This window comes from Petaurus breviceps, unplaced genomic scaffold (assembly GCF_028583685.1).
Source record: "Petaurus breviceps papuanus isolate PSGF00001 unplaced genomic scaffold, PetGlider_PUasm1.0 90762, whole genome shotgun sequence".
Lineage (NCBI taxonomy): Eukaryota > Metazoa > Chordata > Mammalia > Diprotodontia > Petauridae > Petaurus > Petaurus breviceps.
Window position 1 is genome coordinate 9,722,375 of NW_027187339.1, and position 26,155 is coordinate 9,748,529.

Genomic DNA, 26,155 nt, shown 5'->3' on the forward strand with positions numbered 1-26,155 from the left:
TTTACTTAGTCGGAAAGTTAGCCAAGTTTTCTTTAAATTGGTTTTACCCTCCATTGCTTCTCTTTGCTTTATAAGACAATTCTGCCCATAACCATCTATTATCCTTTCTTGCAAGATTTTTATAAATGAGTTCTTATTTTAGCCCAGTGTTGCCTTTGGCAGCTATTGGTCTCTATTTGGTAAGTAAATCATGTATTTGCTGCCTAAGTCAAATACAAACAAGTGATCATAATAACCAATAGGGAACACTATTTTTTTTTTTTCTGTGACAGGGTTATACTAAAAGTTTCAGATATTCTTGGTAAAAATATGAAACAAAAATAAATGTATGCTTATTTTAAAAAATATCTGGCAACAAACTGATATCTTTTATATTTCTTAAGATGCTACAAATGTCCTTCATTTTCTTTACTTGTTATTGTGAATATTTTAAGATTTTTCAATATATAAGAAAATTAAGTTTAGTAGTATTTCAAAAGAACTGTAACCTGTAGAGAATATTTAACACTGGAAATCACTAGAAAACATGATTAGGTACTTTTTGAGTAACTTAACATTAAGATATTCTAGCAAGATTAACAGGGGTGCACAGAATCACATACCAAAATGATCAATTTAAGGATTTATTTTGTTCCTACAACATATCATTTCTCAGAACACCATTAATAGAATTTGTATAAAGCATACTAATTATATAAACTTATAAATAGTTATTTTATTTGCAATAATGACTCAGCAGATAGATCCTCTAACATGTTTTTAACATAGCAAGAGTTCAAGCAAGACTGATTAGATTACAGCTGCTTCTGTCCTGTGTGCACTTGTCCTGGTTCCTGAAAATGTCGATAATAACCTTTAAACCTCTGTCAATGTTTTCTGGTTTTGCTTTCAACTTGACGCCAGTGTATTCCTTTGACTCAGTAATGTCTTTATGTTGATTGTTAACATTTCATTCTTATAGATTCTAATACTTTTCCCGATTTCTTGATTGATTTTTCTCAATTCTGGATTTGGAAAAACATAAGTTTTGTGGGAAATGTCTAGAAATAATTCTCACATGGAAACTATCTATGATGTCTTTTAGCATAATGCTGGACTTTTCTCTTAACTTCTTTTTTTAAAATAACATACCTTTTTTATTTTTACAATTTTCTTGTATGAAATTATTATTACGATCTTTGATATTTAAAAAAAATTCTGCAGAAGCATAATAGATTTTACTCCAACTCCTCATTTTAGTTTTGTGTGAATATTTACATTTACAATGTGATTTTTGTAAACAACATATTGTTGGATTCCATTTTCTAATCCATTCTGCTAGACTCTTCCATTTAATGGGTACATTCATACCATTGACACTAGTGGTTATAATGGCTAATTGTCTATTTTTCTCCAGTCTAACTTACTGTACTTTTCTCCATTCTCTTTGCCCCTTCTTTGCAAAGAAAAAAAATATTAAAGAGTACTTTGCTTAACATTAATGATATATTATTAAAGAAATCTATTTTCACTCCATTTCCCCTCTTCTCTTTTCCCTATATCTAGTCATTGATTTTTGCTCTTTATTTACTTTTAATCTACCCCTTCATGTTCCACTCATTGATTTTGGAGTTTGTTTTGATTTTTCTCATGACTACTCTCTTATCTATTCTACTTTCCCTCTTTACTGCTCCTTTCTTCTCCCTTGTCCCCTCTTATTTCCCAATTGAATTTAATGTATATCTATGCCATGCTTTGTGTGTTTGTAAGTATGGTTGTGTGAGTGTGTCAAATACAGTATTTCCTGAATCTGGGTCAGATGAAAGATTAGCTCATGGGGATTCCAGTTCCCCATACCTCTTCTTTTATATTTGTTGAGTCTCCATCTCATGTGCCCTTATTATATGAGGTAGTGCCCTTTTCCCCCTCTTTTCCTCTCTAGTATATCCTCCCTTTTCCCCATCTCCTACTTCTAAGACTATTAAAATAGAACAAAATCATTTTCAGACCATCAATCTGTTTTATTTAACTTTTTTACTTATTTATTTATTTTTTTAATTTTTACTTATGACCCTCAAAGACATTGACATTCCTTTTTTCTTCCCCCTTAAGATATAAGCAATTCATTATCATACATCCTTCACTTCTGATTGATCAAATGCACTTATCTTTCTATGCATTTTTTTTCTTCCTGGGGTTTCATTTCAGTTTTTGCTTAGTTTTGACCTTTACCCTAAAAATATTTATAAGTACTCTATTTAAAGATCTTTTCTTCTCTGTGGTTATATAATCAGTTTTGCCAGATAAGTTATTCTTGTAAATATTTAATCTTTTGCCTTTTGGCTTATCAAATTCAAGAATCATCTCCTTTTCATGATTGTAGCTTCCAACTCTTGTGTACTTCTGAGTGTGGTTCCTTTTTCTGTTAACTCTTGTTTTGGCTATTGGAAGTATGGTTTTATTTTTTAATTTGACCTAGGAGTTACAGATTTTGGCAATAACATTACTAGGAGTTTTCATTTTAGGTTTTCTTTTAGAAGGTAAATGGTAGAGTATTTCTATTTTCATTTTGCCCTCTGATTTTAATAAATCTGGACTTTTTCTACTTATAATTTCTTGGAATATAAAGGTTACTTTTTAGGTTGTATGGGTAGAATATCAATCAATAATCTGATCATTTTTAGATTATCTCTCCTTCACCTGTTTTCCTGGTTGATTTTTAAAAATATTGTATTTCTTACATTTTCTTCTCTTTTTCAAGTCTTTTGATTTTGTTTTAATGTTTCTTTTTGCATCATCAAGTCATTACTTTCTGATTCTGGCAGCCTTTTTAAGCAGTCCTGAAGATGGTGTAGCTTATCATTGTTTCTCTTTGATTTTCCTTATTATTCCTTCTGGTTCTTTTATTTTTCCTTTTGATTTCCCTTTCTCACTTCAGTCTTTGAGGGGTAAAGCATTCTGACAACTTTGCTAGTGTTTTGTGGATGATCTGGGCTCTTCTAGGACCTGACATAGCACCATCTTCACACAATTCCCATCACTACTGCTTTCTGCACTAATAGTTCTGCATTTTAGAACTTGGAGCTGGAAGCTATATAAGAGATCATGTAGTTCAGCCTCCTCATTTTATACATAAGCAAAATGCTGTCCAGAAATCTTGTCTTCATTGTCCTCTCACTCCCAGGCAAACAATGGTTTCAACTTCCTCATTTATTATATCAGGAAGGAAGGGAAACTGATACATTCTTTCACAAAGAAGAATCAAAACTTTTCTTGTCACCTTACCCCAGTGAAGAGAAGCCTGGAGAAAGCATTGTTTAATCCAAAGGAATGAAGAGCTGCTGTTAAAATTTTAGCTCTTAGCAAAGGACATATTTTGAACAAAGGGCCCTAGCATAGAATTTTAGCTCTTGGTAAGGAACCCTTTGAGCAAAGGGCTCTATTGTAGTCAATATTTTGCAGATGAATGGTTATTATGAATTCATTTTGTGGAAAGATCACCAGGTCTGGATTCAGGAAGACCTGAGTTCAATCCTTTCTCAGGCACTTGCTAGCTTTGTGACCCTGTGCAAGTCACTTAATGTCTGTTGGTCTATTTTCTCCTCTGTAAAATGGGGATAATATCACTTATCTCCCAGGATCATTGTGAGGATCAAATGAGATAACAATTCCAAAATACTTAGTATAGTGTTTGGCACATAGTAAGCACTATATAAATGTTAGCTGCCACATTGTTATTATTATTAATAATTAATAATAATAGTAATTATTATTAATAATTAATAATAGTAATTATTATTAATAATTAATAATAATAGTAATTATTATTATTGCTGCTGTTGTTCTGCTTAGGGGTAAGACCAGATGTAATTACCATGTTAATTGGTTCCTGGAATTACCACTGCCAGAATTTCAGGTGTAGTGGTGGTAATTCAAGCTGGCACATGGAAACTAGTACTGCCCAGTCTTTTGTGTAAAAGCTTTTTCAGGTCCTCTGAGCAGCCAGTACCCCTTCAGAGAATCTCTGGGTTCTCAGAAACTTGTAGTTCAATTGTAAAATGAAAATATGGTCCAGGGTTTGGTTGGGTATTTACTACTTCTTAGGTATCTTCTAGTTATATGGGTCTCTGTGTGTATAAGCTCTTAGACCAGGGGGACCGCCAACTCAACTTCTGACTCCAATACACTTTTTCCCCAGAATGCCTCTAAGTGGTACAGGAGAATCATGTATTTCAATATGAACACTGAGGCTAGGGAAGTTATTAGAGTCTTCAATTTAGTAAAGATACTCCCATGCTGAGAATCAATTTGTGGGCCTTAATATCATCACACTGGTGTAGAAAAGTGGAAACCCCAGACCTTTAGTAAAAATAATCGGACCCCATTTAGGGTTTTGTTGGCAAAGATACTGCAGTAGTTTATCATTTCTTTCTCTAGCTCACTTTACCAATAAGGAAACTGAGACAAATAGGGTTAAATGACTTACCCAGAGTCATGTAGTCATTATCTAAGTGTCTAAGGCCAGATTTGAACTAGGGAAGATTCATCTTCCTGACTCCAGTCCTGGTCCTCCTTCCACCTAACTGCCCCATAATAGTCTCCATTATATATACACACACATATATATATGGATGTATGTGTATGTGTATTTTATATGTGTATATATGCATGTATTAAATTTTATTATATTTATAGATAATTTCTTTTATAAGTATATTATATTAAATATTATTATATTGTGTTAAATATATTATATCATATTATATTATATATAAACCAATCTGGAGTTTACTTTCATCACAGTAGATTCATTGCAAAAGCATTATCAACCTCATTCAACAGATGAGGAAATTGAGTCTTAGAGAAATTAAGCAACCTGCCCCAAATCACACATTTAATTATTCAGTAAGTTAAAAAATCTTTATACCCCGCCCCAAACAAATTATGTAGGAGGCCTACCATGTGTACATGTATGTGTGTATATATGTGTGTGTGTATACACACACACACACACACACACACACACACACACACACACACGCACAAATCTCTGCTGCTTGCTGCCAATTAGGTGAGAATTGGGTCAGTATGGTGTGATTGACCTAGACTCAGGAGGCCTAGGGTCTGCCACAGATTATCTGTGTATCCTTAGCAAAATTTTATTTTAAGTTCCATAGAATCTCTCAGATTTTACTCCTAATAAAGTTACGTTCTATTTATGTCTTTCAGTGATGCAGACAAATAAATTCAGCTTCAAGTATTTGCTCATTGCAGGGTTGGAATTGGCAATTTTTGCACCTGGGGCAAACGGCAGGAGGTAGGAGGGGTGGTTCAGATTTCAGTGATCCTGAAAACCTTATCCCCAGCCCCAACATACTTACCATGATAGTCACAGACAATCCAAGAACTACATTTGCCTCCTATTAAAGAACTAGCCACCTACTTGGTTATGCTACTTTTCCTAGCTGGACAACCCATGTCTTGTCTCTTGCTTTTGCACCATCTGTTCCCCATGAGAGGAATCCAGTATCTCCTCATGTCTTCCTTTTGTGACCTCCAGCTCTCTTCAAGTCAGATCAAGTGCTCCCTCTTGGAAGATACCCTTCTTAGTTTCCTCATTTGTTACTCCTTCCCCCAATTTCTTTTCATTTTTTTTTCTTTATCTACTCACCTATTATACATTGTACCCATCACCTCCAGAAGAACTTAAACCCCTTGAACATGGGGACTTTTATTTCTTTGTTTCCCTAGTACCCAGCATAGTACCAGATACAATGTAGACTCTTAAGAGTAGAAAGACCAGAATTTAAGAATACCTTCAAGGATCAAGGTGCATCAATTGATATAAGGATGACAATTTCTTTTTCAGAGTAAAATTAAAACAACTGCTTATAATCATTTGTATTTAAAGTCACAGACAGGAAAAAGAAAATATGAAATAAATCAATGTTAAGTTGAACTGAATTGAAAGAAACTAGCTTGTATAACATTACAATGAAGGGTTTATACTACCTTCTAGTTTCCCTTTTTGGCCCTCCTATGCAACATGTTCATTGATTCTAAGCCAGGTCCATAAGTAGTATAGCATGCATGTGAAATTCAGGTTGCTCAAATGGCATGGCAGAGTTATTCAGGGCTCACAACCACAACCCTTCTATGTGAGTCCCTTTCAAAGATCCCTTCGACTGACAGGATACTGATGGGTTTGTCCATGATGAATACTTACCTGATAATTAAATTAATCTGTAAATAATTTAAGTGTAGGTCACCCACAGCATGTGCTGACTTCAACCTCAGTTAAGGGGATTCAACGTTTCCTGAGCCATTGTCTATGTTGCCCAGTTTAAGGAGGCAGAGTAATTCTTTTATCTCACTTGAACTTGTAAGGATGGAGAAGGAGAAAGATGTCTGAGTAATTTCTGGGTGTCCTATATTATTGGCAAATTTTGAAGATTCAAGGCTGATACTAAGCATCATGTTGGAGATGCTTGTTTTTCTTATAATGTATACAAAGCAGTAAAGTACTCATAATTGTCATCCTTTCCCCTCCTATTTACTATTGGGCTATAACTTTAAAAGCAGAGAAGCAGCTTGGTAGATTTATATCTTTTAAAAAAAACAACACTTATGAAAAACTAAATTATAGGAACAGTTAGGGCCTTAGTTTGGATGGGTAGTTTTTATAAGGCAAGTTTTTATTTCTTCAAAATTTTAAGTTCCATAGAATCTCTCAGATTTTACTCCTAATAAAGTTACATTCTATTTATGTCTTTCAGTGATGCAGACAAATAAATTCAGCTTCAAGTGTTTGCTCATTGCAGGGTTGGAATTGGAAATTTTTGCACCTGGGGCAAATGGCAGGGGGTGGGAGGGGTGGTTCAGATTTCAGTGATCCTGAAAAGCTGGCAAATAGTAGGGGCAAAGAAGAAGGAGACAGGAGAGATGAAGTGGTACAGGAGGAGAGAGGAAGTAAACCCTGGGACAAGGTTGACTAGGAGACCGGGTGGCCTGGGGAGGAAACTCACAGAAGTAGGAAGAGGAGAAAGCTGAAGAAGTGGGACACTTTCTAAATTTCTTGACCCAGGGGGAAGGAATCATACTACAGAAGGAGAAGCCCTTAGGCACTGGACTGGGGATGGGAGGGACTAGTGGTAGGGAAGTGAGCCTGGGAAACAACACTCTAGAAATATCTTGCCCTGATACTGTTCTCTGGTGGCCCCACAGAAATTGCTGAGACATTTATTTGTAAGTTCATAACTTCTTTGATTTATTATTTTAATAACCCTTCCCAATCACGCATTCATGTTTTCCCCTGTAAGTTTCCCATAAACTGAAGGAAGGAATCTATGATAATTACAGACATCAATGTCAGAGAGATGAAACAAGTCTCAAGTTCTCCAGCAAAGTTAATCTCTATGGGAAGGGAACTCACATCATGAGTAGAGATTGTGTTTATAGAGAAAAAGTAGAAAGAGCAGGCATTGAGAACAGAACTGGGGTAAACAGGGGTGAGGTGGCATACAGAGGGGGTGGTGGGGTATGCAGGGGTGGTAGGGTACATGGTGAGGGGGCAGGTACTTGACACCTATATACTTGGTGATCACTGAGTGAAAGCATGGGGCATTGTACTCAAGTTGGTGACTTTCAGCCTTCCCTCAGAGGGATCTTGTGAAAATGTTCAGGAATAATGGTCTATTGCCCCTGGGTTCACTTCCCAGAGCAAAGCAGATAGGAGTTCAAACCAATAAAACTTCATTTGCTTTGATTCTATTATTCAATAAACCTTTACTGAGTGCCTTCTGCTTGCCCAGGCCTCGGCTAGGTACCATGGAATCTACAGGAGAAGACAAATTCCTATCCCTTCAGAAGCTTAAACTCAAGTTGGGGAGATGGGTATGCCCACTTGAAACATTAAGTAACTTGACCAGGCAGTAGGTGGCAAACGATAATTGGAGTGGCACAAACTTCTATAGGCTCCAGAGTGGAGATTACTGTAGAATGACAGTCATATGTGGCCACATGGAAAAGAGAAATGAAACTTTAGCTAGGCCTTGAAGGATGGGTAGGACTTAGGGAGAGAAAAGGTATAGAAAGACATGGGCATTTCTGGCAGGGTAAACGGAACTGATTTTCATTTTGTTTTATGGGCTATAAATAGGATTTATTAACAACTCTTTGTCATAGACTCCTATCTGAGAGTTAGAAGATTTTAACCCCTTTTGGGCCACCAATACTTGAGCTAAGTGATTCAACCAAGTTCACCAGTGAACCCTTCATTCTTTTGTCCAGGTTGGCCAGCTCTAGTGGGGGCTCAGAACTCACAGATAGCAAGGCGACTCTTGGAGCAATATTTATCATTCCATGTACCATCTGCGTACATTTCCACGCAATTTTCACTTCCTTCCCCATCTGGAGTTCCTGAATACCAGTTGGTGTAGTTCACAGGGGATCCATCCAGGTAACGGAACTCCCCTGGTATTTTTCCCTCTTTCAAGCCAAGGAAGGCATATGTATTGTGTTTCACCACAAGCTTCAAGATGGCCGCATTCTCCTTTTCATTCCTTGGAGTAGCAATAGTGCCTCCCATCTCATTGCAAGTCATTTCAATTGTGAGAAAATCAGAAGCCAGGCCACTGGTGGCAAAAGTCTTTTCTCCCACTTGAACCATAGTTCCATATAACTCGAGAACTGGAGATTAAAGGCAACAGATTCAGACCAGCTTCCTCTTTGTCCTACTTTTTCTTTAATTTTTTTTATTTTTCTGCATTTATTTCTGTTTGTATAAGCATGTCTGAATATTTCTCTATATGGGGGTATCTTTCTTACCCTGTTTTTCTCTCCCTATCTCTATCACTTTATTTCCTTACTAACTCTTTCTGTCTCTTTCTCTGTATGTTCCACTCCACATACCGTGTTTCCCCGATAATAAGACACTGTCTTATTAAATTTTTGGACAGAAAAAAACCAGAGGGCTTATTTTCAGGGGAGGGCTTATTTTAATGAACATTGACAGCAATTTTAATAAACAGGTAAATGTGAACAAAAAAATGTACCTTTATTCAATAAGCAAATCACTGGGGAAGAACAGGATGACGCGCTCACTGCTGCAGCTCTGATTGGATGCAGCTCGGAGCTCAGCATGCGTTTCACCCGGTGGGGGGAGGGGGGGACGGTGCATATAGAGGGTACCGTAATGTAGCGTGTAGCACAGGGGATCACCTTCACTACAGTAGCAATCTCAATAGGGCTTATTTTCGGGGAAGGGCTTATTTTAGAGGAATCTTACACAGTAAGGGGAGGGCTTATTTTCAGGATAGGTCTTATTATCGGGGAAACACGGTAGATCAATAAAATCCTCTGCTTGGCATTTTAAAAAATCCACTAGGAAATCCTGCATTCATATACTACCTCTGACATTTATTAGCTATTTGACCATTATGAATTGTGTGATGTTGGATATTACTTAAGTTCTCTGGGCCTCAGTTTCCTCTTCTGTAAAATGTAGATAACAATGGGCAAGGCAACTAGGATTGCTTGATGTACCTAGAGTTCAGAAAACTTCAATTTGAATCCAACATCAGGCTTTTACTAGCTAGGTGATCCTGGGCAAATCACTTACTTCTTTTTTTTTTGCTTTTTGGAGGGGAGAAAGTAGGGCAATTGGGGTTAAGTGACTTGCCCAAGGTCACACAGCTAATAAGTGTGAAGTGTCTGAGGCCAGATTTGAACTCAGGTCCTCCTGACTCCAGGGCTAGTGATCTATTCACCATGCCACCTACCCACCCCCCCTCCACTTAGCTGCTTTCTATCTCAGTTTCCTTCTCTGTATAATGGAGATAATAATAGTCCCTACATCCTAGGATTGTTGTGAGGATAATTTGAGACAATATTTAGAAAGTGTTTTACGAATCTCAAAACACTGCATGTGCTATTAATGCCAGAGGACTGATTTGGAGTTCAAATGAAAGATATAAAAATGAAACATATAAAAATTTAGCAAACTTTAAAGTTATTGTTATTAACCTTGTCATTTCGACTGTGGGTTTTTGTTACAACGATTGCTGCCATCATAGTCTTTTATCCTATTCTTCTCCTCCTGGTACTTTCCAGTCTAAACTGGCCCACTAATTGTTCCCCACAGGTGATGTTCCTTTGCACAGATGGTAGCCCTATATTCCCATCTGAACTGTGCTTCCAGAGCACCTTTTCTGTTAAAATCTCTAGCTCCCTTCAAATTCAGGTGTGACTTCCTCAATGAACCCTTTCTTAATTTCCCTAGTTGTTAATAGTTTTTCACTACTGAAACTACTTTGAGGACACTTTGTACATACTTATCTCTGTACATGTCACATCCTTCCATTAGAGTGTAAGCTCCCTGAGGACAGAGGCATTTTAATTGTCCTTATGTTCTAAGCACCAAATATGGTGCCAGGAACTTAATAAATATTAATCCAATTTAATGAGTACTTATTAAGTAATTCATGTTCTCGGTTATTCTAAGCCCTGGGAATACAAAGATGAAAATGAAATTGTTACTGTTCTCTAGGTATTACATTTACTATATTCTATTTGGCGGAAGGGAGGAGAGAAATATCCTATACATAGTTAAAAAATACACATGATAAACACAATGTAATTTTGGGTGAGTCAGGAAGAGCCTCTTGGTGAGGTTGAAGCTTGAAGCAATTGTTATGGGAATGGAAATTTAAGATCTTCCCTGCCCCTAGGCCCTTTGATAGGATTAAGTGCACCTGGAGCCTGTGGTGGCTGGCTTGGTTTTCAGGAATGCCCACACCTTGGTGCTCTGTGATTGGGCAGTGGGTCAAGAGGGTTATGACATTATCTGAGCCAGGAGAAGGCTATATAAACCCTGATGTGAGGCTTAGTTTTGGGGCTCACTTTGAGAAGAGTGTGATTTGACCAGATGAGACTCTGGGCAGGCAGCCTTTGAGCCCCTTGGCTTTGTAAACCCAGATGTTGATGCTTCCCTCTCTGGTAACTGACTAGGTATGGATGTAATGGTCAGGCATCTGGAAGCCTGTCTGCTGATGTGTTTCTCTCTCTGTATTATTTGTCTGCTTGTAACTTCTGTATTCTCTGAAGTTTGGGGTGCTGACCTTTTCCCCCTGAACTAGGTAAATGACATATGTTTGATTAAAGCAAGATTGTTAACCCATTTTGAGTTGCTTTCCTTTAGAAAAGCAGATCTAGGAACCTGTGTTGGCAGCCACCCTGGGGATGCTGGGGTGCTTGCTGCTACAGCAAGCTAGTCTCCAAATGGCAAAAGAGAGGAGGAAGAGTATTTGGGGCTAGGTGGAATGGGTGGGGCAGAGACTGTGAAAAGTCATGGATAGGGGCTGCCAGGTACCACAGCAAGTAAGAACACCAGCCCCAGAGTTGGGACGACCTGGGATCGAATCTGGGCTCAGACACTTAGCACCCACCCAGAAACACCTGGCTGCATAACCTTGAGCAAGTTACTTAACCCCAATTGCTTAGGGGCAGCCAGGTGGCGCAGTGAGTAAAAGCACTGGCCCCAAAGTCAGGATGACCTGGGATCGAATCCAGGCTCTGATACTTAGCACCACACACAGAAATAACTGGCCATGTAACCTTGAGCAAGTTACTTAACCCCAATTGCTTTAATAAAAAAAAAAAAAAAAGAAAAGTCATGGATATAGGAAATCAGTGTTGGGATAGAGTGACACCAGATAAACCAAGTTAGCTGGAATGGAGAGTGCATGGGATGAGGGGGTGGTATGTGGAGAGTAATGTTGAAATCTGCCTAGAAAGAGAAGGTAAAGCCTGGCTATGGAGGACCTTAAATGTCAAAGGGGAGTTTTATTTACTGATGCTTTCTGAGTAAGGAAGTGTCAGAACTTTTCTCTAGGGACATAAATTTGTCAGCTGGTTGAGTGATAGCTTGGAGAAAAGAGAGCCTACAGGAAGAAAGACCAAGTAATAGTCTAAGAAAAGTACTTATGGGAACCTGAGTAAGACTGGTGCTTATGTAAATGGAGAGAAAGGGAGGAGTGGGCAAACTGTGGAGGAAGACTTAACAAGACATGGGATCTGAATAGGTATGAAAGAGAGGAAGAGAGGAGAACTGGGAATTGACTCCAAGGTTGTGAAGCTGTGTTATGAGGAGGATACCAGTGATTTATCAAAGAAGATAGGGAATTCTGCTTTCATCATGTTGAATGCAAGGAATTCAGCAGGGATTGATGTGGGACTATTGCTCACATTTAAAATATATAGATTTGGGAATCAGTTGCATAGTTGAATACATGAGAACAAAAGGTCTTCAAAAAAAAGATACTAAAGAGAAAAGAAAAGAGGGCCTGTGAGAGCTCTGGGTTATAGACAAATATGGGGGAAAAGAGATGGGGCATGACTGATAGTCCTACAAATTCCTACAGAATTGAAATGAATTATAATAATAATAATTCTTATTATTAGTCTGTGTTTTATTATGCTGAATGACTGTGAATAGTATAGTATGATGGAAAAAGTGTTGGTTTTTGAATCTAAGAAAGGCCTAAGTTCAAATATCACTTTGATACTTACTAGTTGTTGTACCATGGGTAAGTCATTGAATTTCTTTGAGACCTAGATTCCTCCTCTAAAAGTACCAGTGATAACTACCTTACTACATTTTGGGGAGGATCAAATGAAATAATGCTTATAAAGTGCTTCCAAAAGTAGAAAAAAAATAACTGGCATTATGTAAATTTCTAATAGTTATTATTATTAGAGCTGGTTTGATGAACTGAGAACTCTTGCTGAGTGTGTCAGTCATGATAGCTCCCCCAGAGGCTATCCTGGCTGTCTAGCAAGACCTCACCACCTACTGTCATTTTAGATATGTTAGGCAAAGGGAGACCTCTCAGTACTTCCCATTACCTGGGAGGTTAAAAAGAATATTTGACAGTTGGTTTTATCTGGTTAAGTTTTTTTTTCAAAACAAGTAATTAGATATTCTACCCTTTACCCAAAAGATTTTTCTTTAAAAAAAAAGAAAGAAAAGAAAAACTCTACCTTAATCAAAATGAAATATCATTACAGGCAAGAATAACTTCATTTTTCTCACTTTTTGTCTCCATTTTCCTCCCTTATCTTTCCTCTTAGCAAAAATCCAAATACAAGAACAGAAGGACAGGTGATTGACCCACTATTTCCATCCTCAGCCTGAGAACTTGCACCCTCTTGGTCCCCAAATTACCCACAGACTTACCAGTTGTCAACTTTTGGAGACGAAATTGTAAATCTGAGATCACCTTCAGTTGCCCATCAGTTACAGAAGAACTGCTGTCTGGGAAGGAGAAAATCTTTCTTTGGAGCTAATGACAAGGCCAACAAGTCATATATGCAACATTCATGCACAGCCAATCAATTCATCAACAAGTATTTATTAATCAGCTCTTATATGCCAGGCGAATATGTGCAATGTGGACTAAATTTTTTAAAAAAGTAATGTTGGGTGGAATGGTGCTAGGAGGTAGAAATATTTTAAAAAGTCTTTTTGTTGGAAGAGAAAGAGGGACATTCTGAAAGTAGTCGTAGCAAGACCTGGCAACTGATTGTGTGTGTGTGTGTGTGTAAGTGTATGTGTGTGTGTGAGAGAAAGAGAGAGAGAGAGAGAGAGAGAGAGAGAGAGAGAGAGAGAGAGAGAGAGAGAGAGAGAGAGAGAGAGAGAGAGAGAGAGAGAGAGAGAGAGAGAGAGAGAGAGAGAGAGAGAGAGAGAGAGAGAGAGAGAGAGAGACTGAGGAAAGCATTAATGTTGAAAACCTGAAAGATGATGGTGCTTCTGGTAAAAATAAGAAAGAGAAGATTAGGATTTTTTTTTTTGAGGAGGGGATTATAGTGGATAGAGTGTAGGGTCTAGAGTTTCAAAGGCTTGAATTCAAAACCTGCCTCACATTTCTAGCTATATGACCCTGGGCAAATCACTTGACCTCCCTTTGCCTATCTATAAAATGGAGATAATAGTATTACCTATCTCACAGGGTTGTGAATATTAACTGGATTAACATTTATAAAGTCCTTTATAAGGCTTAAAGTATTATATAAGTGCTAGCTTTGAAAACAATGAAGATGGTGAAAATGATGATGAGATTTTTGAATTGGGTTTTAGATGTCTGTGGGACATCTGGTCTGAAATGTCTGATAGTTGACAATGCAGGACTGGAGATCTGGAAAAATATCAAGGTTAGCTATATAGATTTGGGAGACATCTACATAGAGATAATGGGAGATTATTTAGTAACCAAATGAAAGCATATAGAGAAAGAAAAGAAGGGAGAAAAATGATTATTAATAACCAATGACTTGGGGACATCCAGAGTTCCTCACTTTTTCTAAAGTCATGATTTGAAAAGTTCAGTCTCTTGAAGGTCATTGCTGTTAATGAGATGGGACTAACTTTCTTGTTCAGACCCCACCCAATAGTAGGGTAGCTATCGTGTTCTGCTCGGACTTGGGTGAGGCATATATTCTTTGAATAGATTGTCTAATGCTGAGGTTAACTTAAGAAGTAAGTGACAATCAAAGTTCAGGTCATTGTAAATTTAATTCTCTCATTAACTATTAACCAATCAGGATTGATTCCCACCCTGGGGAACACCTCTCCAAAGGGTACATAAACTGTGAACCAGCCAGTCTGGTCCAAGGGGGACAGCTAAATGACCATCCTTTTATTAAATTGCTGGAATTATTAATAAAATGATTAAATTACCCAGAAATTGCCTTGAACATTTTTAATCACAATATAAGGTAGCCCAGGACAAAACCTTGGGACACACCCATAGTTAAGGGGCAAAATATGGGTAATAATCTAGCAAATAAGGACAAGAAGGAACTGTCAGACAGGTAGAAGAACCAGAAGAGAACAGTGTCATGAAAATCCAGGGCAGAGACAGTGTCTAGGAGGCAAGGGTGAGTAATAGTGTCAGACCCTGCAGAGGGCTCAAGAAGGATAAGGACTGAGAAAAAGCTGTCTGGTCTGGCAATTAAAGGATTGTTGATAACTGTGGAGAGAGCAGTTTCAGTTAAATGAAGAAGTTGAAAGTCAGATTTCAAAGGACTGAGGAATGAAAGAAAAGGAAATGGAGACAGTGACTGTAAATAGCTTTTTTGTAGGATTTTGGCTAAGAAAGGGAACAGTGATTTAAGCTTGAAACAAAGTTGATCAAAAAGAATCTTGCTATATGTGATGGATTCACTCTGTATATTAAATTTTATTGCACATGGCCACAGGAATATGTGTCTCCTTCTGACTAGCATTAAAATTGGTTAGGAAGGCAATTCTCCTTCCCCTCTCTCTACCCTCCCCCTAATAATTTCAAAGTAAAGAGTCAGCTAGATGACAGAGGATAAAGAGCTAGGCCTGGAGTCAGGAAGACCTAAGTGCAAAACTTGCTTCAGACACTTAACTGTGTGATGCCTGGGCAAGTCACTTAACCACTATTTGCCTTGCTTCCCTTATCTGTAAAATGTGGATAACCATAGCACTTACCTCCCAGAATTGTTGTAAGGATCAAATGAAATAATAATTATAAAGTTTTCAGCACAGTGCTTGGCACATAGTAAGTGCCATATAAAAGTTATCTATTATAGTTATTATTATGGAAAAAAAGAATGAATCACTTTCTCCTGTGTATGTTTTTTTCTTCATGGTTCCCATGCAATGCAGCTTTCTAGTCCAACTGTATATTTGTCTTTTAGCTAATGTTTTCCTGAAGTAATCAGTATCTGGCAGACTCCTCTGTGTTCAGTAAACAGATACCCTTTAAGGAAGGTGTGTGTGTGTGTGTGTGTGTGTGATTTCTTATTGTTTATGTGCCATGGACACACTGTCCTCAAGGTCAAAAGAGCCTTGTAGAATGGTTGAGTGACACACTTGTCCAAAGAAGGATGACTTAGTTATGTTTCCAGTAGAGGCTTGTTGACTGACATAAAATAGGGGCTCAGGCTACAGTTGCCCAACCACACTGGGTTTTCCCTCTCTTTGCCAGAAACATAGCCTGGCAGAAACTTTCTATCCCTTCCTTCCAATCCAAATGGGGATCCATTTGCTATTTATTGCTTTATCTTTCACTTGCTGCTTTTCCCTCAGATCCATTTCTGTGCTGTGGAGGGAAGGGGGGAGGCAGGGAAAAGAAACACTTTTTGTCCCTTCCCAGCGGCCAGTTGAAGCAGCCAGCATTTAGAAGGTTTTATTTATTTATTTACTTTTTGTTTTCCTTGTAATATTAAACTACTATTAAAAAAAAAGAAGATGGTCACTACTGTAAGATCATTTGTCTATGAATGCATGGAAAGGCTTCCCCACCCCCACATTGCATGCTGGGTAAGAAGAAACCAATTAGAGACACTTCCTGCAATTTCTTAATATAGTTAAGATTATTCATACTACAGGCTTATTTGCCTTTGTTTTGAACCTGGTGGGAGAAATACCAATCAAGGTTTCAAGACTGAAAGTGGGAGTGTAAAGGGGGATGGGTGGGGTGAGACCTGATTTTGTCTGAGGGCACTTCTGGGCAGCAGCTGGCTGCTGCTGGAGGTGCAGAGGTTCAACAGTTGCACCAGAATGCACTTCAGCAGGTGAGCTGCTGGTTACCTTGACTGAATCAATATAAAAGACCCTTGGTACTCAGTGGCAATCTGATTCCATTCTAGGAAAACCTTTTCTCGAGGGACACCCTTGCCCCTCCTCTGGGCATTACATATCCATTTTGGGACAATTCTGACTTTCCTCCATCTAGTTTATGAGGTTATCCCATTAGAATGGTCTGAAGACAAAAGCTTGAGAACTACTTCCCATTTCCTCTCCAACCTCCCTTTGGTCTGCAGATAGCCCCTTCCCCACCCACCCCCACATCTCATTAAGATAGAAAGCATAGAACTTCTTACCACCTGGTTCTCCTTTCATGCCCTTGATTCCTGGAGGTCCTTGTGGCCCTGGGTTTCCTGGAGGCCCCAACCTGCCTGGAATTCCCTGGGGGCCACTGAGCCCTTCACCTATTTAATATGAATGATTTTATCATATAAATCATGTATACATTATGTAGCCTTTCACCTACGAGAACTAAAATACAAATTGTTTTTTTCCTTTACTGAGTATGAAAAAAAACATTGTATACTTCAGCATTTGATCCTTCTTTTCAGCTTGAATTTATTTCTTGGAGTCCTTATAAGGGCATGGGAATACAGTGATTCCATAAAATGGAGTCCCTAAGGCCTATTAACCATAACATTCAATGGGGTGTTTATAAGGTTTCTTTAAAAGAGAAATATGGGAAGATTCCAGAAAAGATCATTGAAACCTTGACCCCTAAGCCATCATTGGCAGCATATGTCACCAGAATCATCAAGTCCAGCAGTCCAAAGTGCAGCTAAGTGGTACAGTAGACAGAGTGCTGGGCCTGGAGTCAGAAAGACTCATGTTCCTGAGTTCAAACTAAGTTCAGTCACTTACTAGCTATGTGACCATAGGCAAGTCACTTAACCCTATTTACCTCGATTTTCTCATCTGTAAAATGAGCTGGCGAAGAAAGTATTGAACCATTCCTGTATCTTTGACAAGACAACCCCAAATAGGGTCACTAAGAGTAGGACATTACTGAACAACACATCACCAGGTTTCCTAGAGTAACTGAGACCTTGTATTGAAAATCTTTCAGGGAAAATATGTTGTAAAGATGCAACATGGTGTGAAAGGAAAGGCACTTAAAGGAATATGGAGGCCTGGGTTCTGGTTCTGGTGTTACTAACAGTCTGTAGTGTGTTTTGCAAAAATCAGTCCCTTTCTTTGGGCTTCAGTTTTCTTATATATAAATTGAGAAGGTTGGAGATATGTTCCATAAGATCCTTTCAGTGACAAATACTGATCTTACCCTTTTGCTCTTATCTAGAAATTGTTGCTTTTCACATACCTGGGTCTCCCTTTTCTCCCTTGGGTCCATCTCTCCCATCTCGTCCATCTCTCCCAGGCAGTCCAATGGTCCAAGGACCTTGACAATGAGTGGTTGAGGACATCAAAATCTTCTCTTCCTCTTCCGGTGAATCTAAGCAGGATCCAAAGAGTGCCCACTCTAGGAGCAAGAGACTGAGCACGTGCCACAAAGCCATCATTAAAACCCCAGACCTGAGAAATGTCAAGGAGAATCATCTTGGATGATGGGTCAAAATGATTTTGATGTCCCTTCCCCTTTTCCAGGATAGAACTAACCCCATCTTCCAAATGGAGACATGATCAGGAAAGGTCACCCAAGAAAGACTCCTAAATGAGAAATACCCATCACAGAGAGATCTAACTGGGAAGAGAAAATTCTTGGGATTCCCGAATTCTGATCCAAGTTAAGGAGCCAGGTCAAACTTCCATTTGAACAAGATCTAAACAGAAAGTAAAAGACGACAAGAGAGCCCATCCTCTGGTCCAGGGGTCCTTAATTTTTTGTTGTGTCATGGACCCTTTTGGCAGTTGAATGAAGCCCTTCTCAGAATGATGTTTTTAAATAATTGAAAGAAATGCTAAATTTCAGATAGGATTAGTGAAAAAAAATGTAATTTTCCCCCTCCAAGTTTACAAACACTCAGAAATTTGGTCCATGAACCATACCTCTCTATGATTTCAAAGGACGAAAGGGAAGACCAGATTTAGCAGGACATGCTGAGGCACCTCTGTCCAGGTCAATCTGATTAGGGTCAGACTCCTGTCCTTGCACTCAATCCACAAATAAGTCTACAGCTGAACTTTGTACTGACCTCTCTGTTTACCAGGACTTGTGGGAAAGCTGGCAATTTATTAGGTGGAATAAATATTCTTTCTGTGTCCCCTATGACTAACATACCTTTTCTGTCTCTTCTTCAAACTTTGTATTGGCAAATCACATCATGAGAATTTGCTTTTTTTTTCCCTTTTCCTCACTTCTCTCTTTCATTCATTCCACAATATTCTCTGAGCTCCTATTCTCTTCTCTAGAACAGAGATTACCATAGCAAAATAGGAACTCTATGGAGTATATAAAAAAGGGAGAAGACATGGAAACTACTCTCCAGGGCTGTAGTTGAAGAGGTTAAAAGATAGAAGATAATTTCCAATAAAAATAGACATCAGGTAAGTTGTACAGACATAATACAATAGAAGTAGCACTAGATTTGGGGATTAAAATCCTTTCTCTACTACTTTGTATGTATCCCCTAGGTAATCTTGGGTACATCTACTAACCTCTCTGAGGTTTCCTCATTTCTGAAATGGAGTGTTTGAAATGACCTCTAACATCCTTTCCAGATTTAATTTGGTTGGTCTTGTAAATATCCTATGAAGTCAGAGGTCCTTCTGTCTTCTTTTCTATGGATGTGAGATAGTGGCCTAATGGTGATCTTCCATTCTAGTAAAATATTTAAATCTGTTTCCATACATAGCACTTCTGAAGCACTCATACCCTGTGGGATTTGTACAAAATAGCAAACTAGCTCAGTATTCCTCACTTTCCCAGTTTTGAATGCTATCTCTCATTTCTACTATTAAATAGTTTCCTTTCCTTGCCAACCTATTATGGTGGAAAAAATGTTTAGGGAGTCCAAAGAAAGCTAGATTCAAGTCCTACCTTTGATATCTACCATGTGACCTTGGACAAGTCATTTAACCTCTAGCATTTAAGCTATTTAGCCTGTTTCCTCATTTGCAAAACTGAGATAATAATATCACCTGCCTCACAGGGATGTCACAAGGTTCAAATGAGATAATTTATGTAAAGGGTTTTGCAAATCTTAAGGTATTATATAAATGTTAATTATTTTATTACTATTATTGTAAAATATAGACAATAATATCTCCCTCCTAGGATTGTGATAAGTATAGCATGTGCTCTGGGACTCTATTGCATTGGCAAATCAGGTCAGTCAATCAACAAACATCTCTGAAGCACCTATTCTGTGCTATGCATTGTGCTAAACCCTAAAGATACAAAGAAAGGGAAAAGACATTCCCTTCTCTCAAGGAACTCCGAGTTTAATGAAGAGGCCGTGCCTTACAAACAACTGTGTGTGCAAGTTAAATAGAGAATGGTCAACAGAGGGAAGACACTGGAACTGAGGGATTTGGACAAGCTTCCTGCAGAAGGTGGGACATTAATGAAAAGAAAGGGCATTCTAGTGATGGGGGAGAGCCAGTGAAAATGCTCACTCAGAAGATGAATCGTCTTGTTCAAATGGTCCCCGGAGAATTACTTACTCCTTCTACTACTTCTCCCCTCAGGCTTTTGAGGGGACCCTAAGCGGGTCATAGCTCACTGAGGCCTGGCCAAAGCACTTCCCCCATGGATTATTAGTTGATATTGATTCAATAAGCAACAGGTATTTAATAATGATACTAATCACATAATGAGAACAAATGGTACAAAAGTTCCCCCACAATGAAGACATTTTGATTGTTCAGTCTTTTCAGTCATATCTGCTTCTTTGTGACCTGATTTGGAGTTTTCTTGGCAGAAACACTGGAGTGGTTTGCCATTTCATTCTCCAGCTTATTTTACAGATGAGGAAACAGAGGATAACAGAGCTAAATGACTTGCCCAGGGTCTCACAGCTAGTAAGTATCTGAGGTCATATTTGAACTCAGGATGATGAGTCTTTTTTACTTCAGGTCCAGTGCTCTAATCTCTATGCTACCTAGCTACCCAAATGAGAGGCATACATTCCCACAAGTACTTTCCAGGAAAAAGTGAGCTCAAACTTGGGATGATTTATATGGCAAAAATTCACAGTTCCTGGAAGTCATTTTATTGGAAGTCCCTTTCTCTCATTTGTGGGACCCTAATAATGTTCCTCTTGGGTCCAATGGCATTGCTTTATGCTGGGCTCCTTGTAGAGTCCTAGAGGCTGCCTTTCTTCAGCATGTCCAATTTGTCCTTGACTTTTGGTGCAGATCCTGATGTCAGTTGTTCTGGGGACAGAAATTTAGGGAATGTCCATCATTTGGGGAATAGCTAAACAAATCGTGGTATGTGAATGTAATAGAATACTATCATTCAACAAGAAATGGTGAACAGGCAGATTTCAGGAAAAAAAAACTGTAAAGACTTGCATGAATTGATGCAAAGTGAAATGAGCAGAACCAGGAAATCATTGTACACAGTAACAGCAACAATGTGTGATGATCAACTATGAATGACTCTGCGTTACTTAGCAACACAAATGATTGAAGACAAGTACAAAGGACTCAAAGAAAAAGGCTATCCACATCCAGATAAAGAACTGATAGACTCTGAATACAGATTGAAGCATATTTTTTTTAGCTAACTTTATTGCTTTTCATGTTTTATTTTCCTTTTTATCTGTTTTTTTTTTCCCTTTCACAATTATGACCAATACAGGAATGTGTTTTACATTTTAACACATTACCTACCATTTTCAGAAGAGGGAAGGGCAAGCAGGGAGAAAAATTTGGAACTCAAAACCTTGTAAAAAAAAGAATGCTAAAATTTCTTTGATGTATTTGGAAAAAATACTATTTTTTAAAATTTAAAAATAATTTAGAAATTAGAAAAAAAGAAAGTGTAGAGCTTAGCCTGGTAGAAGAGCCCCTCTCCTGTCACTGACAGAATTGGTCTTCTGGAGCTCTGCTTTTTTCTTTTACTTCTCCCCCACTCCAAAGCTAGTACATTCCTCTGGCTCTCCCCTATGAAACCTGTGAAAGGGACTTAATGATCTGAAGCATGAACACACTGAAGAATTAATAATTAATACCTCCAAAGAGAATGTACATTTTCTTTTCTTTTCATTTTTATTGGTATCTTTTGTTTTTATGTCACCTTCATTTTCAAATTTTTAAAATCCCCCACTTAGTGAACCATCCCTTGTAGCAAAGATTAAAAAAAAAGAAATATGGGGGGAAGTATTTCAGCAAAACTAGTCCACATAGGAACTGACAGTAAATATATAGGTAAAAGAGGACAATGCTCTAAGCCAAAGATTTTGTTCTCCAATGGTGGAAGTTCAGGCACTGTTGTAGGTTGATACAGGAGGTATTTTGGGATATTAGAACTTTTCTTATTCCTCTCAAATCATACCACACAGGTAGCTGCTACCTGAGTTTATAGGTAAAGTGTGCCCCAGAAGGTTAGAGTCTCACAGAGTGAACTCTAAGTAAAGTCTCTGCCTTCAACAAAATTTGTTAAGGCTATCCAACAAAGCAGAACACTGGACTGAATTAGAACATTTTTCTTACCAGTTTCATTTCTTACAGTTTCATCTGTCTGGTTTGATGTCCATGTAGAGGTCATATTGTGCCTTTTCAGGCTCTTGGATGCCTCAGGCTTCCAGGCCACAGGAAGGCATGGATCACTGAATCATAGACCACAGCTTTGGAACAGGAAAAAGCATCTGGGGTCATCTAGTTCAACCCTTACATTTTATAGATGGAATAACTGATGTTCAAAAAAGTTACATCATTTGCTCCACGTCACAGACAGTAAATGATAGTTAGGATTTGTAAAGTCCTCTGCTGCCAAATCTAGTGCTCTTTCCATCATACCATATGGTCTCTCTGGTAGGGCAGAAATGGGCTAGTCTTCACTTCTGTGATGACTGAAAGGGTCCTTTATGTTTGGTGACATCATGAGAAAACATTCTCTGTTCTTTGTTCTATCTGGGGTCTGTGCATACTTTAAAAATCAATGAAAGTCCTGCTTTCTCTATGAAATCTTCCCTGACCATCCCAACCTGTGTCAATCTCTTCTTCCTATTGCCTTTAGCACCTATAGTCTCCATTTGGTGCTTGGGAGAGGTGTAAGGAATGGCTGATTGGATGGATGGATGGAAAAAGCATTTCTTAAGCACTTACTATGTGCCAAGCACTGGGAATAAAAACACAAAAGAGGAAACAATAGTCACTAACAGGCACCCTCCCTGGGCCTCAGTTTCCTCAACTGTAAAATAATGGGGCTTGACTGGTTGGTACCTAAGGTTCTTTGAAGCTCTGTAGCAATGAAAATATCCTTGAGTGAATCACTTCACAGGAATGTTGGAAAGGAGACATTTTGCAGTCTCCATAAAATGGGGCTATTGTTGCACACTATCCCTCCATTCTATTCTACCATCCAGGTCTATTAGTCTACTTTCTGTTCCTTGAATGTCACACTCCAAGCTTTCCCTGGGCAAAGCTACAGAGACACCTGGAATGCTCTGCTCCCTCACCTCTGGCTCCTGGTACCCCCTGGCTTCCTTCAAGATTCAGATCAAATCGAATCTTGGGGATGGGGAGGGAGGGGCCATTCCCAGCCCCAATGCCCCACCTCCTAATGTCTTCTCCTGTCAGATTACTTTCATCTATTCTGTAAATATCTTAAGTCTATTTAGTTATTTACATGATGCCTCCCCCATTATAATGTATGCTACTTGAGGAAGAGACTATTTCTTTGGATCTCCATTGCTTTCTACTGGGCCTGTCACATAATAAGAGCTTAATGAATGTGTGTTGACTGACTAACCCCTTGCTGTGCTTTTTTTGGGAAAAACAAAAACAAACAGCCACCCAATAAGTGATTTCGGTTCCATTGGTCTTCTGACTCCATAGAGACAAGTAATACCGCTTTTCTTTGTAACTTTGGGTGAAGTACATCAAGTGAGGCAGAAGTTCTGGGAACCCCACTGGTGTTGAGCAGCGCCCTTTACTAGAAACACCTGGAAGAACTAAAGGGGAAGGGGAAACAATGGGGTGGGAAGGTGCTAGGAGTCTGCTGGGACAGTCAGGTATGGATTAAGACATAGAAGAGGAAGGAAAAAATAAACCTTTGACCAAAATTGTGACAATGCTTGAAAAATGGGGAATTTGTCATGGAACAGACAAGGGTTCTAGTGGTTTTTCTATATGACCTTGGGTAATTTACTTTATTGGTTCAGCCTTCAGTCAGTCAGTCAATAAATATTTACTAAGTACCTACAATGTGATGGGCACTATGCTAAGCACTGGGGATACAAAAAGAGGCAAGAGACAGTTCCTGCATCAAAGAATTCACAGTTAATGGGGGAGACGGCAAGCAAATAAATAAGTGAAAACATGTACAGAATTAACTAGAAATAGTTGAGGGAATCCTACTCTCAAGTCAAAGGAAAAGAAAGCTCTCTTTAACAGACAGGATTTTAGCTGGGACTCAAAGGAAGCCAGGAGGCAGAGATGAGGAGGGAGAGCATTCCAGACAACCAGCCAGAGACATTTCCCAGAGCTGGGAAATGGAGTGCCCCGTTCATGTAACGACAAGGAGACCAATATCACTGGATTTAAGAGTACATGACAGGAAGTAAGATATAAGAAGATTAGAAAAATAGGAGGAGGCTAGATTATGAAGGGCTTTGAATGCCAACCAAAGGATTTTATATTTGATCCTAGAGCCAATAGAAAGCCACAAAAGTTTATGGAGTAGGTGCATGACATGATCTGACCTGGTGATTATGAGGGTCCTCAGTTTTCCCATTTACCAAATGAGTAATTTGGATGAAATTATATCTAAAATTTCCCAGAATGCTCTATCATTCTGAGATTATATTCTATACTCTTACATTAAGATCAAGATTGAGATTAGCCTTTGGAACGGATGGTAAAAGTCAAGGCAACTCTTGTTGAAACATGTCATGAACACATATTGCTCTCAAATCTATTTAAGTTAACAAAGCTCTTGATTATGGTTTTCCCTTTCCAGGTCAGAGTATGTATTCTCCATTTCCCTAAATTACATATAACAAAGGCCCACAATAGATGGAGGACATATTGCATATTAAAATTTTTTTGGAAGAAATAAAAGTCTTAAAACATTATATACCATGAAATATAATTATTGTATATTTTCCAAATTAATTGGTATACCACTGTAAGCAAAACCACTGTACAGATGGATATGCAGTACTCTGAACTTATAATCCTCTGTTTCTCTACAAAATGGAATGAAATGAGCAAAAAAATATTTCACTGTGAACTCTATGTGGATACCTTATGAGGATATAAAATAAATTGGTAACCTCATGAAAGAGTTCCTAGACTTTCTTCCCAGTATTTAATGTTTATTCTAAGTCTTACTAAGGAAGCAGTATTCCACAGGTTTCTCCAAAGAGGAATGGATTGAGAGATTCTCAAGAGGTAGTCTTGGAAAATGACCCATATACTGCCTTTTTTTGGTAAGGCACCAACATAATCCTTCCTCTGACTACTTGGAAACTATGGGTGACCTATTACCAGAAGTGGATAAATAGAACTATTTGATCATCTCTTTCTCTTGTTTAGAGGAAAGGTTTTTGGACAGAAATTGAATTTAGAAAAACAATTTAGCATCATTAATAATCATGACCTTCTGATGCTTGAATCTGAACTCCTGGAAGAGGCAGCCATCATGTGGGAATACCAGGTAGAAATGAAGTCTCAGAGAAAAGGATCCCAACTGGCGTGTACCTGGTTCTCCCTTCTCTCCCTTGAGCCCATCTCTTCCATCTTTTCCAGAAGCCCCATTTGCCCCAGAGGTACCACAAAAGACCAGGGAGCAGCAGGTCTGCTGATGCCTTTCACTCAAAATTGGCTCTGAGTCAGTCAGTCTTTACCATGATAATGAGGAGAACTGGAAACCAGGAAAAGACAGGAATCCTTCAAACTTCAGATGGGGAGAAAGTTGAGGTCAATTGTTTTGGAAAGATAAATGGCAGGAGTCTTCACCCAGCCTCACTATTTCCCTCCTCACTGTTGTCTCCTCCTGCTGGTGCTGCCACCAGCTGTCTCTTTTCCCTCCAAACCAGCCTGCACACACCACTGCCAGTAATGACTCCCCATGGTCTACAAGATTAATCAACCCAAACTGATTTGAAAACATTATAAAAGTTAGTCCCTGCCCTAATTATCCTGCCTTCTTTCTCATTCTGTCCTAATGCGCACTCTTCATTAAAGACAGACACATCTCTGGCCTTTCTACCCCACATACTATATACTCAATACCCTCACTGCCCACGCTAGTCTGACTGCTTTCTTCTATATGTCTTCTATTTCTTAGAATTCTCTATAGTGTCTAGCACAGAATTGGATATACAGGGTGTCCCAAAACTCTTAGTATAGTTGTTTAATTACTTCAGAAACATAATTGCTGCAAACTTACCAAAAAAATTTAAGGTTAATTAATTTAAAATATTGATATGT

General features: G+C 38.5%; 1 protein-coding gene across 1 annotated transcript; it reads right to left on the reverse strand.

The window, feature by feature from the left end:
• Nucleotides 1–8,290: 8,290 nt before the first annotated feature.
• LOC138146489 (pulmonary surfactant-associated protein A-like) lies at nucleotides 8,291–18,123 on the reverse strand. Its single transcript, XM_069068403.1, has 4 exons — nucleotides 17,913–18,123; nucleotides 16,891–16,998; nucleotides 13,214–13,291; nucleotides 8,291–8,667 (listed from the first exon to the last, which is right to left on the reverse strand). Exons 1-4 carry the CDS (start codon nucleotides 18,109–18,111, stop codon nucleotides 8,291–8,293), a joined length of 762 nt encoding a protein of 253 aa, XP_068924504.1. The 5' UTR covers nucleotides 18,112–18,123.
• Nucleotides 18,124–26,155: the final 8,032 nt, after the last annotated feature.